The sequence below is a fragment of the Pongo pygmaeus genome, chromosome 12 (genome assembly GCF_028885625.2).
Source record: "Pongo pygmaeus isolate AG05252 chromosome 12, NHGRI_mPonPyg2-v2.0_pri, whole genome shotgun sequence".
Lineage (NCBI taxonomy): Eukaryota > Metazoa > Chordata > Mammalia > Primates > Hominidae > Pongo > Pongo pygmaeus.
In genome coordinates, this window is record NC_072385.2 from 90,086,382 (window position 1) to 90,101,519 (window position 15,138).

General features: G+C 38.6%; 1 protein-coding gene across 4 annotated transcripts in view; it reads right to left on the minus strand.

Annotated features, from left to right (window-relative positions):
• The window catches only part of PLEKHH2 (pleckstrin homology, MyTH4 and FERM domain containing H2), a 130,099-nt gene extending 115,192 nt beyond the window's left edge, over positions 1 to 14,907 (minus strand). For all 4 annotated transcript variants that reach the window (XR_010123107.1, XM_063648774.1, XM_054475166.2 and 1 more), the window contains exons 1-2: positions 14,771 to 14,907; positions 7,370 to 7,499 (exon numbers count right to left, since the gene is read on the minus strand). Coding sequence is in view for 3 of the 4 variants with exons in the window: in XM_063648774.1 (XP_063504844.1) it covers positions 7,370 to 7,492 (123 nt within the window). In the remaining variant the exon portion in view is untranslated. The remainder of the gene's footprint in view (positions 1 to 7,369; positions 7,500 to 14,770) is intronic.
• Between the last annotated feature and the right edge of the window lie 231 nt (positions 14,908 to 15,138).

A 15,138-nucleotide genomic window follows, 5' to 3' on the forward strand; every position in this document is an offset into this window, starting at 1 on the left:
TCAAAAAGTGGGTGAAGGACATGAACAGACACTTCTCAAAAGAAGACATTTATGCAGCCAAAAAACACATGAAAAAATGCTCACCATCACTGGCCATCAGAGAAATGCAAATCAAAACCACAATGAGATACCATCTCACACCAGTTAGAATGGCAATCATTAAAAAGTCAGGAAACAACAGGTACTGGAGAGGATGTGGAGAAATAGGAACACTTTTACACTGTTGGTGGGACTGTAAACTAGTTCAACCCTTGTGGAAGTCAGTGTGGCGATTCCTCAGGGATCTAGAACTAGAAATTCCATTCGACCCAGCCATCCCATTACTGGGTATATACCCAAAGGACTATAAATCATGCTGCTATAAAGACACATGCACACGTATGTTTATTTCGGCACTATTCACAATAGCAAAGACTTGGAACCAACCCAAATGTCCATCAATGATAGACTGGATTAAGAAAATGTGGCACATATACACCATGGAATACTATGCAGCCATAAAAAATGATGAGTTCATGTCCTTTGTAGGGACATGGATGAAATTGGAAATCATCATTCTCAGTAAACTATCGCAAGAACAAAAAACCAAACACCGCATATTCTCACTCATAGGTGGGAATTGAACAATGAGAACACATGGACACAGGAAGGGGAACATCACACTCTGGGGACTGTTGTGGGGTGGGGGGAGGGGGGAGGGATAGCACTGGGAGATATACCTAATGCTAGATGACGAGTTAGTGGGTGCAGCGCACCAGCATGGCACATGTATACATATGTAACTAACCTGCACATCGCACACATGTACCATAAATCCTAAAGTATAATAATAATAATAATAATAAAATAAAAATAAAAATACATAAAAAAATAAAATAAAATAAAATGAGTTGCTGCAAAAAAAAAAAAAAAAGAAAAGAAAAATCCTATCTTTTCCATTAAAATGTCAATTCCTTCACAGGATAGAAGGAATTTTAAAAATAAATAAATAAATAAATAAATAAATGAAAAGATTTTAACTCCAAAAAATTATGTTGTGAGAATAAACTTTGATAAAGAGTAATCACTACATTTTCACAATCTATATTACAGATTATAAATTCTGAACACTTCACATTGCATTAATGTAAATATACATTAGGTATATCCAATAAAACTCAGATTATTTTAAAACCAGTTTAAATATAAGAGTAGTATGAAAGGTAATGCTGGCCAGGTGCGGTGGCTCAAGCCTGTAATCCCAGCACTTTGGGAGCCCGAGGTGGGCAGATCACAAGGTCAGGAGTTCAAGACCAGCCTGGCCAATATAGTTAAACCCCGTCTCTACTAAAAATACAAAAAATTAGCTAGGCATGGTGATGAATGCCTGTAGTCCCAGCTACTTGGGAGGCTGAGACAGGAGAATCGCTTGAACCCGGGAGATGGAGGTTGCAGTGAGTCGAGATCACACCACTGCACTCCAGCTTGGGCAGCAGAGTGAGACTTCATCTCAAAAAAAAAAAAAAGGAAAAAAGAAAAGAAGAAAGGTAATGCTTTGCTTTTGAGTGATTATTTGTTTCTATTAATATAATCATTCAAGCTGGACAATAACTTTGCAAACTACTCAAAAATCAATGCAGACAATATTCATGTAAGTTTTTACTTTCACAATATAGACTATAATGTAAACCTTGGGTCAATTCCATAGCCAATCTATATTAAGTCAGTAAAAGAAACCTGAAATGGCCGGGTACAGTGGCTCACAACTGTAATCTCAGCACTTTGGGAGGCCAAGGTGGGCAGATCAGTTAAGGTTAGGAGTTTGAGACCAGCCTGGCCAACATGGTGAAACGCCATCTCTACTAAAAATACAAAAATTAGCTGGGCATGGTGATGCACACCTGTAATCCCAGCTACTCGGGAGGCTGAGGCAGGAGGATCACTTGAACCCACGGGGCAGAAGGCACCACTGCACTACAGCCTGGGCGACAAAGCAAAATTCTGTCTCAAAAAAAAAAAAAAAGGAAAGAAAAACAAACCTGAAATGATCTATTGCCCCATATCAGGCTTTAGACAAAAATAAGTATTTTATGAACAGGCCAATTATGTAATAACAAAATGAAGCAGCAAATTCTAAGCCTAGTACTTAATTTACTACTACAGAAGTACCCTCTGTAGCCAAAGTGAACTTAGCAGCAAGTGGCAGAGGGAAATTTGCCACTGAGCCTGTATACTTATAGAGCCTCTCATTGTTAAAGGGATAGTATACAAATAAATTTGTTTAATGGATTGGTTAATTTAGGTGGAATCCTTTAGGACCTTCACACCCACTGATCTGGACAGCAGTTCCCTGCCACGTGTCTCTCTTCCTGACTTTTCCCCCACAGACCCCATGAAAGATTCTACCACCAAACATTATTTGATGTTGTTACAATAAATAATATCTTCAACCAGTAACCAAAGATGTGACATTTAAATTAGCCTGTACAGTCCCATTGTTAGCATATGTAGAATTTCCATTAGACACTGTGAAACATTAGGCAAGCCAGTAGAGTAACTGAGGGAATGTATAATTTAAATAGGTTAATCATGATATTGCACTGGATTGTTGGGTAAAAGCATATGCTATGCTGTCCAAGGACTCCTTATTCCTATGAGGCAATCCAAGTCTGCTTCAAGGGGATCACATTCACAAAACAAATGCCAAGTGGCAGGAAATTCCAGATGGCAATGCCACATCAGGTAGAGGTAGCATGAGGTTATGCGAGCAATGCTGATGTCCAAAGGGAAAATTCTTCAATTTTTCTCCCTTTCCTTTTCACTGAAAATCTAACTCATAGGAAATAACATTTCACTTCAACTTACAAAGAAACTTTCCTTTTTCCCTCCCTGACTCAGAAACTAACTAGTAATATTGTAAAGTAGGAAAACTACTTAAATCTCAGCTTCCCTGAAGAGTTTATATTTGGCATACTAGGGATATTTCCAACACCATTCCTTAAATTCCTCTAAAGACCTCTCCCACTTACAGCAGCACTTGCCCAAGACTTCAATAAGGCCTTTTTCTTCACAAGCTTCAATATTCTAAGTTACTTGGAAACTGTGATGAAAAAAAATAGGTGCAAAACAACTTTTCTAAAAGATCACATGTATTCTCCAACTTCATCTCCAAAAATATAGGGCATATATAATTGAAATTCATCTCTAATTATAAAAACACCTAGATTATCTCAAATATTTTTCCTTAAAAAATTCGGAAATACATCTCCTATCAATATGTAATTACATTTAAGGCCAGGCACGGTGGCCCACGCCTGTAATCCCAGCACTTTGGGAGGCCGAGATGGGTGGATCACTTGAGGTCAGGAGTTCAAGACCAGCCTGGCCAACATGGTGAAACCCCGTCTCTACCCAAAATACAAAATTAGCCAAATGTGGTGGCCCATGCCTGTAATGCCAGCTACTTGGGAGGCTGAGGTGGGAGAATCACTTGAATCCAGGAGGTGGAGGTTGCAGTGAGCCAAGATTGCACCACTGCACTCCAGCCTGGGCAACAGAGTGAGACCCCGTCTCACACACACACACACACACACACGCACACACATATACACACAAAAATGTAATTACATTTAGGTCACTTCCCCTGTTCACTTAACCAGTGTATCCATACAGAAAGACACAGGAAAAAAAGCCGGGCACGGCAGCTCACGCCTGTAATCCTAGCACTTTGGGAGGCCGAGGTGGGTGGATCACAAGGTCAGGAGTTCGAGACCATCCTGGCCAATATGGTGAAACCCTGTCTCTACTAAAAATACAAAAATTAGCCAGGCGTGGTGGTATGTGCCTGTAATCCCAGCTACTCATTAGGCTGAGGCAGAAGAATCACTTGAACCTGGGAGGCGGAGGTTGCAGTGAGCTGAGATCACCCCACTGCACTCCAGCCTGGGCAGCAGAGCAAGACTGTCTCAAAAAAAAAAAAAAAAAAAAAAAAAAAACAAAAACAGAAAGACACAGGAAAATAACATTGAGTTACTTCTATGTGCCAGACGCTCTATTAGCTGCATCACAAGTCTGAAAGATCTACGGTCTAACGGCAGCTCTGCTTTTTGTTAGCTTTGTGATATTGGGCTTGCTACTCAATTACTCTCAGCCTTAATGTTAATTCTCTAGATTGAGGATAATAACAATCACCTCATAGGGTTACTGTGCGGTTTAAACCAGTTGATGGTTGCGGTAAAGACTTAGGAACCATATTTGGCCCCTAGAGTCAGCTTCCTATAGCCATAACCAATAAAATGGAACTAAGAACTAGAACTGTTGCAGGAAAGAGAAGTTGGCCATAATTCCGGGCAAAGAGCTAAAGAACCAAATTAGTATTCTCTCAAGAATCTTCAGCCTTGGGCCTGCATCCATTTAGGGGGAAGGTATAGAGCACTATCAGGGAGAAGCCCTGGGGCTGACTGGTGCTAACACAAAACCAAAGAGGTAGATAGGACCAGACCAGTCTCTGGAATGCAACATTTGACTCGAGTTGGCACTTAGAAGCAATGCCATAGGGTTTGCTTTGAAAAATACATAATGTTATGTAAATTGTTATTACTACATACATACATACACACACAGGTAGCTGCTCCCAAGCAGAAGTGGATTTTTATGTTGCATGGCTGAATAGAGGACAGAATGGAAGAGTGGACAGATATATCAGAGAAGGCAAGGAAGGTGAAAATTAGAAAGGTCATATAGGCTGATAGCTAAGCCTTCAGGCTTAAAAAGACAGAATGCCTGGGTTTGAATCTTGGCTCCATTACTCACTTTTTAGTGTGAACTCAGTCAAGTTAAATAACTTTTCTATGCCTAAGTTTCCTCTTCTGTGAATGTGGATAATATTAGTAACTACCTCATAGGATAGTTATAAGGATTTAAAAGTTTATATATTTAAAGCACTTAAAAGATTTCTCGGCATAGTAAGCATCAGTTTCCTAATCTATAAAATGAGCACAATAAAATGTATCACTTCACAAGTTGTTATAAGAATTAAATAAATCATACCATACCTATACAGTGCTTATCCTATACATAATAAATCAATAAATATTAGATATTTTCATGAAAACATGGATGGAGACCAAAAGAAATTTTTAAACCTGAGAAAAATATTCATAATGGAATATAACAGAAAATATTGTGAAAATCCTTATTCATATTTTTGTGTTGAATATATTTATTGGGAAGCCATGAGTAACTTGGCACATTTATCTACTTTCCAATGTGTAAAACACATCAGAACAATTCCATCTCTTAGATCTGCCAAAGAATTTATGTCACAGATACAAAATACAGACCAAAAAAAAAAAAGAAAGAAAGAAAGAAGAAAATTAAAGAAAAAGAAACCACAACTAGAACAGCAATTCTGAAATAATATTCCTGTCAATGTTCATTCACTGAAAAAGAAAACATTTAATCTAATAGCATAAAAATTAATAACAAAACAGCTATTTTACTTATAGAGAAATTACTGGAGATAACAACACTTTTATTATTTTTAAAATGGGCACTCATTGAGAAACTTGCTGCAACATGCTTTCTAAAGAACAGAACAAATGTTGCCATAAAATTTAGAATTTAAAGGTCAACTAATTGCAGCCCAAATAAGCTAATACCTTCTATTTAGTCCATAAGGAAGCCAAACAAGTACAGAAGTCAAGAAAAGCAGGAAAATTTTGAGAGGGATCCTGTGGTCAACGGTGTCAACTGCTGAGAGGCTTAGGCAACAAATGGGAAGTGTCTATGAGGTTTAGTAATGAGGACATAATTGGTGGATATTGACAAAAATCACTGTATGGGGCAGCTGGGGTTGTTAGAAAATACTGGATAAATCATAGTACAACATGGAAAATAATTTTCATTGAGAGAAGAGCAAAAGATAAAAGATGAGTCACTAAGTTACGTTAGAAAAAACTTCTCCAACTTGGAGATACTCAAACTGGGATTTTATAAGCTATAATTTTTATAATTTTGATGTAATATCAATAAATAAAGCACACTGAAGTTCAGGATTGATTGACTGATTGATTACTGACTCATCCTTGACCCAAAGTGAGTAAGGATAACTTCAGTCTTCCACCTAAAAGATGTTAAAGCCCAAAAGTTTGAGATGATATATATGCAAGTTTAGACTGAATTATGTTTTGCTGAATGTTATTATAATAATTCTGCACTAAGAGATTCTTGGCTAGCAATGAAAGGAAGATTTAATACCTTTTTTGGAGATATGATACATGTACCAGTCTCTATCCCAAAAGGATTATGCAGACTAGTGTTTCAGAAACCACCTGTAAGTTCTTCTGATCAGTTCTGAATAACCACTAATGTCATTCATCCATTCATCCAGACAGTGCTGTCCAATAGAAATATAATATGAGCCACAGGTGTAATTTTAAATTTTCTAATACACACATTTAAAAAGTAAAAAGAAGTGGGTAAAATTAATTTTAATATTGCCTATTTAACCCAATATCCACAATATCATTTCAACATATAATCAATATAAAAATTATCGCTGAGATATTTTACATTCTTTCTTTCATGCTAAAACTTTGAAATCCTGTATTTATTTTACTTTTACAACACACCTCAATTTGAACTAGCCTTATTTGAAGTGTTGAACATCCACATGTGGCTAGTGGCTACTGTATTGGACAGCACAGGTCTAGAATTCAAGTTCCCTGGAAATAGGAACATGGGTTGTCTTGTTCATATATGTAACTGTAGTATTAAGAACAGTGTCCAACACATAATTAGCCCTCAAAGAATATTTGTTGAATGAATAAATGAACAAATCTATTGGTTTTATACACATACTTGCAAAAAAATCCTGTAATATAAATGAAATTCTAATTACATGATTAGAAAAGCATATAATTATGTTAAACTCAATTCTAGCCCAGGCAAGAATTTAGCAATATATACTTAGTCAACACAGATTCCTAAGTAGATACATCTTTCAAATACGGTATAAACACATTTTACGATCAATAGATAATTTTTTTCTATAATCCCTTCAATATGATTTTTGTAAACATTTAGTAGATCAAAGCTGTCATACTCCTCTAATAAAATCAAATAAATTATAGCTTTCTCTCTGGAATGAATGAACTCTACATTCGCCAAACATACACAGTTCTCACATATGCCACTAGCATTTGCAAATAAATATTGTTTGTCTTAAAGTCCAATCTACCCTAACACTGGCAAAAGAATATGCCAAATATAGCTTCAAATACTTGACAAAAATTAAATCAAACCCCCAAAGTACTGAGATTATTTAATATAAATGAAACAGGCCCTAAATAGCTGACATTTAATAATAAAGCTTAGGAAGAAAGCTTACCTTCTCTGCTAAGAGCTCTCGTATCTTGCTTGCTTGAACTCTAAATTTCATGAGCTGGGACTCCAGAGCTACACATCGTTCCTTCCAATCTACTGGTCCCTCTGGCTCAGAAAGCTCTGCCATATTTATTCTAAAAAAAAAAAAAAAAAAAACAAAAAAAAACATTCAAATGGTACAACACAATTAATATTCAGGATAATTTGTTAAATTACCCAATGTACACATTCTAATCACTGTCTAGTGAGATCCATGTACAAGTTTTAAATTCTAAGACAAATTCCGGAACTGGTGAGAACTTATGGAAAGAACTTAATGGGAAATAGGAGACTAAGGCTGGAGCCCAACTGTGCTACTTAACCTTTCTATGTCTCAGTTTAGCCAATCCAGAAAAAGGGGCACGTTGACAACAAACCATTATTCCTTGTGGGTATGTAGTGAGGGAAAAATGAAATACTGCTATTTCTAGTAGAACAACAGACAGTATAACAACACCACACAAACACAGAGTGTTATTATTTTAACTGTGCCCAACAGATAAGATTGTTTGAATCTATCAGCTCATAATTTTATCATATTCTGAAATTTAAGGAAGTATTACAGTTTGATTCAATTGCTACAATTCACGGTTTGGATTTTTACTATAATGATTCCTTATCATCACTCTCAATTTGGCCAGGTCCAGGTTAAGTCTTTCAAGCCAGAGGTCCTTTGGTGTATTTAAGGGTAAGTTGTTGTGATCCTGACAAGTTTGCATAATTTTTATTTGGTGTAAGAGAAGGCATATAAACATGCAATTTCGAGTTAGCCATATGAAGTAAATCTGGAATTAGTGTTTTCCATATTAACTTTCCTTTCGGTGGATATTAATTGCAGGGAGAAGCACTGTAAGGGGGAGGACAAGATGCAAGGGAATTGGTTTTGAAATTCTGAAGTGTTACTTGATTTCGGAAGCATGATGGTTTCTGGCTCAGAGATACACAAAAGTAGTTTTAAATGTTTAGTAATATTTTATCAGGCTATTTTTAAAAAGCAGCCTAATAGTGTATTTCTGAGTTCCCCTTGCTATGAACTGCCCTGCTATGAAATTTACGTTAGGAATGGAAAGCCTCGGTTATGAAGAACTGTGACAGCAAAACTCTCAGAGCCCTGGAATGGAACTGCAGTTGAAGTATACTATTCTATTCTTTTGTTTTCTAAAAATATAACCACATTGATTTTCCCAGTATTTAGGGTAATATAGAACCCTCCCTAATCCTATGCCAGTTTTTAAAAACTTTATGCTGCTAAAAACTCACCAAAAGATTATTTTCCTAGCATAAAGGTTGTTTTGTACTTAAATCAATTTTCACATTAATACTGACAATATCATTCAGTACGTTAGAAATAAATATAAGCAGAATCGTTCTTAAAAGACTACAACATTTATGAAGAGCACCCCAGCCTCTTAAAGCCTTCAGATGTCCCTAAATTCTAGCCTTAATTTAAAGGAAACATATTACTGTAGAGCTGGAAGTCATTTTCTTTTCATTTCTTTGTTTTCATAGAATCCTTGCCCCATTGTTTTCTGAGGTTTTTCCTAAGGAGATCAACCTTGTTAATAACCTTTTCCATTACCCATATTAGCATTTATGATTAATGATTCACATTGGCATTTACTAGCAATGATTTAGGAGTAGATAATGCAGTTTGTCGATCACAAACATGTTCACAGTTCCGGGGCTGCTTCATTTTTCTCCTTATTAGCTTTAGAGTGAACAGGGAAAGAAAATATGCATGCAATACTAGAAAATAAAAAGTAGTCCCGAAAGGGGCATTTTTAAGTCTTGAACTACCATATCATTCCGCAGAAATGTAGGGATACTCTTCTAGCTTAAGGAATAAGAGGAGTCTATTTACCCATTTGTTAATAGGTTAATATTGGTTAATTTTTGCTCTACGTGTAAAATAACTTGCTTATGTCCTACAGTAAAATGTCTACAGTTTTAAAAATAACATGAAGAGTGGATATTTTTCAACAAATTGAAATCAATCAATGTAATGCACCATGTGAATAGAATAAAGAACAAAAACCGTATGATCATTTCAATAGACACAGAAAAAACATTCAACAAAATCCGACACCCCTTCATGATAAAAATATTCAACAAACTACAAATACACGGGGAACTTCCTCATCCTGATAGAGGACATTTACTAAAGCCCACAGCTAACATCATACTTACTGGTAAATGACTGACAGCTTTCTCCCTGAAATCAGGAACAAGACAAAGATGTCTTTTCTCACCACTTCTATTCAACATTGTAATAGAGATAATAGCCAGGGCAAGACAATAAAATAAAAAACCGTCTAGATTGGACAGGAAGAAATAAAACTATCTCTACTTACAGATGACATGATCATGTGCATAGAAAATTCTAAGGAATCCACAAAAAAATACTAAACTATAGAGTTTAGCAAGGTTTCAGGAAATCAGATCAACATACAAAAGTCAGTTGTTTTTCTATACACTAGCAAGGAAAAATCCAAAAATGAAAATAAGAAAATATTCCATTTACAATAGCATGAAAACTAATAAAATATTTAGGAATGAATTTAACAAAAGAAGTGCAAGATGTGTACACTGAAAACTGTAAAACATCACTGAAAGAAATTTAAAAATACCTAAATAAACGGAAGAAATTGTATATTCATGGATTGGAAGACTTAATATTGTGAAGATGGCAATACTTGCAAATGGCTATATACACACAATGCAATCTCTATCAAAGTTTCAACTGCATTTTTTGCAGAAATTGACAAGTTGATCAAACTTTGCCTGGAAATTCAAGGGCTGAAGAATAGACAAAACAAAATTGAAAAGTTGGAGGACTCACATGTTACTATTTCTAAACTTACTACAAAGCTATACAGTAGGTTGATTACACAGTGTGGTACTTGCATAAAGATAGATATATAGATAAACAGAATAAAGTTAAGTCCAGAATTAAAGCTTCACATTGATTTTTGGCAAGAGTGATAAGACCATTCAATGGGGGAAAGAATAGTCTTCTCAACAAATGATGCTGGGACAACTGGATATCCATATGCAAAAGAATGAATGTGGACCCATACCTCATACCATATATACACAGTAACACAAAATGGATCACAAACTTACAGGTACCAGCCAAAGCTCTAAACCAGGGGTGTCCAATCTTTTGGCTTCCCTGGGCCATGTTAGAAGAAGAATCGTCTTGAGCCACACATAAAATACACTAACACTAATGGTAGCTGATGAGCTAAAAAAAAAATTGCAAAACAAATCTCATAATGCTTTAAGAAAGTTTACAAATTTGTTTTGGGCCACATTCAAAGCCATCCTGGGCTGCATGTGGCCTGCAGGCCACAGGTTGGACAAGCTTGCTCTAAACTCTTAGAAGAAAACAAGTATAAATCTTCATGACCTTGGATTAGGCAACAGATTCTTAGATATGACACCTAAAGCACGAGGAATCAAAGAAAAAATAGATAAATTGGACTTCATACAAATTTTTAAATTTTTGTCCTTCAAAGGACACTATCAAGAAAGTGCAAAGATAACCCACAGAATGGGAAAAATAGTTGCAAATCATGTATCTCAGGGATTTGCGTCTAGAATATATAAAGGAATCTTAGGACTCAACGATAAAAAAAGATAACCCAATTAAAAAATGGGCAAAGGCCTGGACGCGATGGCTCATGCCTATAATCCCGGCACTTTGGGAGGCCGAGGCGCTTAGACTGCCTGAGCTCAGGAGTTTGAAACCAGCCTGGGCAATGTGGCAAAAAACCCTGTCTTTATAAAAAAAAAAAAAAAAAAAAAAAAGAAAAATTAGCCAGGCATGGTGGTGCACGCCTGTAGTCCCACCTACTTGGGGGTTGAGGCGGAAAGATCACTTGAGCCCAGGAGGTTGAGGCTGCAGTGAACCATGTTCACACCACTGCACTCCAGCCTGGGTGACAGAGGGAGACCCCCATCTCTAAAAGCAATAATAATAATAAATTTAAAATAAATAAATAAAAATGGGCAAAGTATCTGAATAGACATTTATCCAAAGAAGATATACAAATGGCCAATAAGCATATTATTTGCTATGAGAGACAATGCAAATCAAAGTCACAACAACATTCCACTTCACATCAAATAGGATGTTCTAATGAAAAAGACATCTAACAACAAGTGTTGGTGAGGATGTAGAGAAATGGGAACCCTCATACATTGTTGGTGGGAATGTAAAAATGGTACAGCTGCTTTGTAAATAGTTTTACAGTTCCTGGAAAGTATAAACAGGCCAGCATGGTGGCTCACACCTGTAATCCCAACAGTTTGAGAGGTTGAGGTGGGAGAATTCATCTCTGAGCTCAGGAGTTCAAGACCAGACTGTGCAACATAGCAAGACCTCATCTCTATCAAAAAATTTAAAAATTAGCTGAGCGTTGGGGAGCTTACCTGTGGTCCCAGCTACTCAGGAGCCCTGTGTGGGAGGATCACTCGAGCAGTGAGCTATGATCATACACTGCACTCCAGCCTGGGTGACAAGAGTGAGACACCGTCTCAAAAAAAAAAAAAAAAGTTTAAGTATAAAGTTACCAAGTTATTGGAGTAACTTTATATTTGGTATATCAATATAAAGTATTGGTAACTTTATACTTGGCATTGGAGTTGCTGGGTCATATGCCAAGGGATGGGGTCATATGCCAAGGGATGAAATACACATCCACACCAAAACTTGTAAATAAATGTTCAGAGCAACATTATTCATGATAGCCAAAGAGTAGAAACAGCCTGTGTCCACCATCAGATGAATGAATAAAATGTAGTAGATCTGGCTGGGTGCAGTGGCTCACTCCTGTAATCCCAGCACTTTGGGGGACAAAAGCAGGTGGATCATCTGAGGTCAGGAGTTCAAGACAAGCCTGGCCAACATGGCAAAACCCCATCTCTACTAAAAATACAAAAATTAGCCAGGCATGGTGGTGCAGGCCTATAATTCCAGCTACTAGGGAGGCTGAGACAGGAGAATCGCTTTAACCCAGGAGGCAGAAGTTGCAGTGAGCTGAGATCCTGCCACTGCACTCCAGCCTGGGTGACAGAGTGAGACTCTGTCTCAAAAAAAAAAAAAAAAAAAAAAAGTGGTACATTCATACAATGGAATATTATTCAGCCATAAAAAAGGAATACAGTACTAATACATGCTATAGTCATGGAAGAGCCTTGAAAACATTATGCTAAGTGAAAGATGCCAGACACAAAAGGCCACATATTGTACGAGTCCATTTATATGGAATGTCCATAAGAGGCAAATCCAAAGGACAGAAAGTAGGTTAGTGGTTGCCAAGGGCTGTGAAGAGAAGGTAGAGGATACTGACTACAATGGATATGGGGTTTCTTTTTGGGGTGATGAAAATATTCTAGAATTAGATATTGGTGATGGCTACACAACCTTGTGAATATACCAAAACCCAGTGAACTGTATACTTTAAAAGGAAAAATCTTATAGTTTCTGACTTATATTAAGATCTCAATAAAAAAGTTCACATACTTACAAATGACTAAAGAAAAAGTCGCAGTTTAAATGGATGTATACTAGGACTGCATTTACAAATTTAATCAACCATTATTTGTGGTTATTCCTGCCAAGAATTTCACCATTAGCTTAAAAAATTGAGAGGTAACTGTTAACCTCAAATATGAAAAGTATCATACATATATCTTACCTAGTACACTTTGCTATGATAATGACATAATAAATTAATTCAAAGTCAAACATACCTATTTCTTTAGTTATGCCAATTATATATTTTATAGTGAAGTAGCAAAGCCTTAAGAATATTATTAAATTGGCATTTAACATCTACATTCCCTATTAATGGGTCATAATAAATCAAAACTGCAAATTGGTTGGATAATGGTCTGCACTGAGATCTAGACACCTGATTCCCTCATTTCATTCTGTAATTTCAGTTAGTTAACAAGTACAAAGCAACTGTTGTATTAGTGCACCAACTTGGGTAGTTAAAAATTCTAAACAATATCCACCATCCTTTTCATTACCACTAATGTTATAGAACTATATAACATTGAGACTATATATATAACTATATAACATAGCCGACTGCTAAATAAATAAAATACCACATCTAGATTCTGAATTTGAAAGGAATCTATCATGTCTAGATTCTGAATTTGAAAGTAATCTATCTTCACTTCAGGGGACAGGAAAAAGTCTTGGTGTTCCAAATACCCCCAGTGATTTTTAGAAATATTTACTGACATAAGATAAACTGTTTACAATTGTGGAGTGAATGCTCTTTTCTCTGAATCTCTGACTTCCTGTTTCTCTTCCAAATCCCAAAAAGGAAAGAAAAAGAAATGAAAGAATTATTCTACTTAGGCTTACCCTGATGAAGCGCAGCGTTAGCCTCTATGATATTCTTTAGTTTTTGCCTCTTAAGGGACAGCTTAACTGGGCTGGGTAATTGTGTGTGTGCGTGTGTGTGTGTCTGTGTGTGTGTAAAAGATCTTTCTCGACGAGACTGAGGCGTGCCTTGTTTAAGGAACCTTCTGACCACCACCTAGCCACCTAGCCCCACTTGGGCAACGCCTGCCCTTCGGTGACCCTGCCCAGAACAGCCGAGCTCCTCACTACACACTCCTCTGGGACACACCGCTGTGCGGGCCAGGCTTCCAAGACTGGCATTTTCACAAAGAAAGCAGTGACCCTCAGGTAGCCCACCACCAGAGCTTTTCCAATGTAAGTGGTTCGACTTCTATTTCCACAGCGTTACGCACAACAAAATCGACGGGTAAAAAGTGCTGTCCTTTAAAAAGTGCCCCACTAACTTCGGGGACAGCGGTTTCCGGGTAGGTCACTTTAGGGTGCTTTGACGTGCCAGCAACTCGAGGTGTACAAAACGCTCTTTAAAGTTTTGAGTTTAAAGTTTCGCCCCGGAGATCCTGGTGGATCTCCCGAAGCCTAAGGCGAGCGCGGCATCCCTGACCGCGCGGGTCCCTCGGCGCGGGGACCCTGGGCTGCCCCGCTGTGCCCCCGGGACCGCTCGCGCCGCGCCAGAAGCCCGGGCCCAGTGTTTCCAAACAGAACGTCACGGGAGCCCACGGGCGCGAAGGACCGCCGGCCACCGCCCCCTGCCCACCTCTCCCGGCGACATCTAGACTTGGGGGCCGACTCCAGGCTGTGGCGGGAGGTGCAGCGGCGGATCCCGAGTCAGCCCGCTCCGTCCCCCTCATCCCCGCCCGCCCGCTCCTCCCGGCGCCCCAAACCTCGGCCCCGCGAGCCCCTCGGGACGGCGCGCCCTCAAGGGGGCGGGGATCCCAGGGTGGCAGGACTCTGGGGTGGTCCCTCGTCCCCGGGCCTTCTCACCTGTCTATCTCAGCAGCGGGTCCCCGGCCGCAGCGCCCGATGTCCCGGCCGCGACTGGCCCCCGGGATCCCCGGACTTTCAGCCCGCGCCCGCCTCAAGCCGAGCTCGGAGAGGGCGGGGAAGGGCACCGCCTCCTCCAGGGACTGGCAGCCGGTGTAGCCAATGGGAGATCATAACCGACCACCTGGCGTCACCGGGGGTGTGGCTATAACTTTGGCTCCTCCCAGTCCCTGCCCCAGGAGGGAGCTCTGTCCTGGAGTGGTACCCCTAACGTCCCAACTGCAAGACTCCAGAGCTTGCTGCAGCGGCCGGTCACCTTCATTCCACTCCCTCTGCCTGGACTGTTACAGCACCCTCCCTTGGTCTCC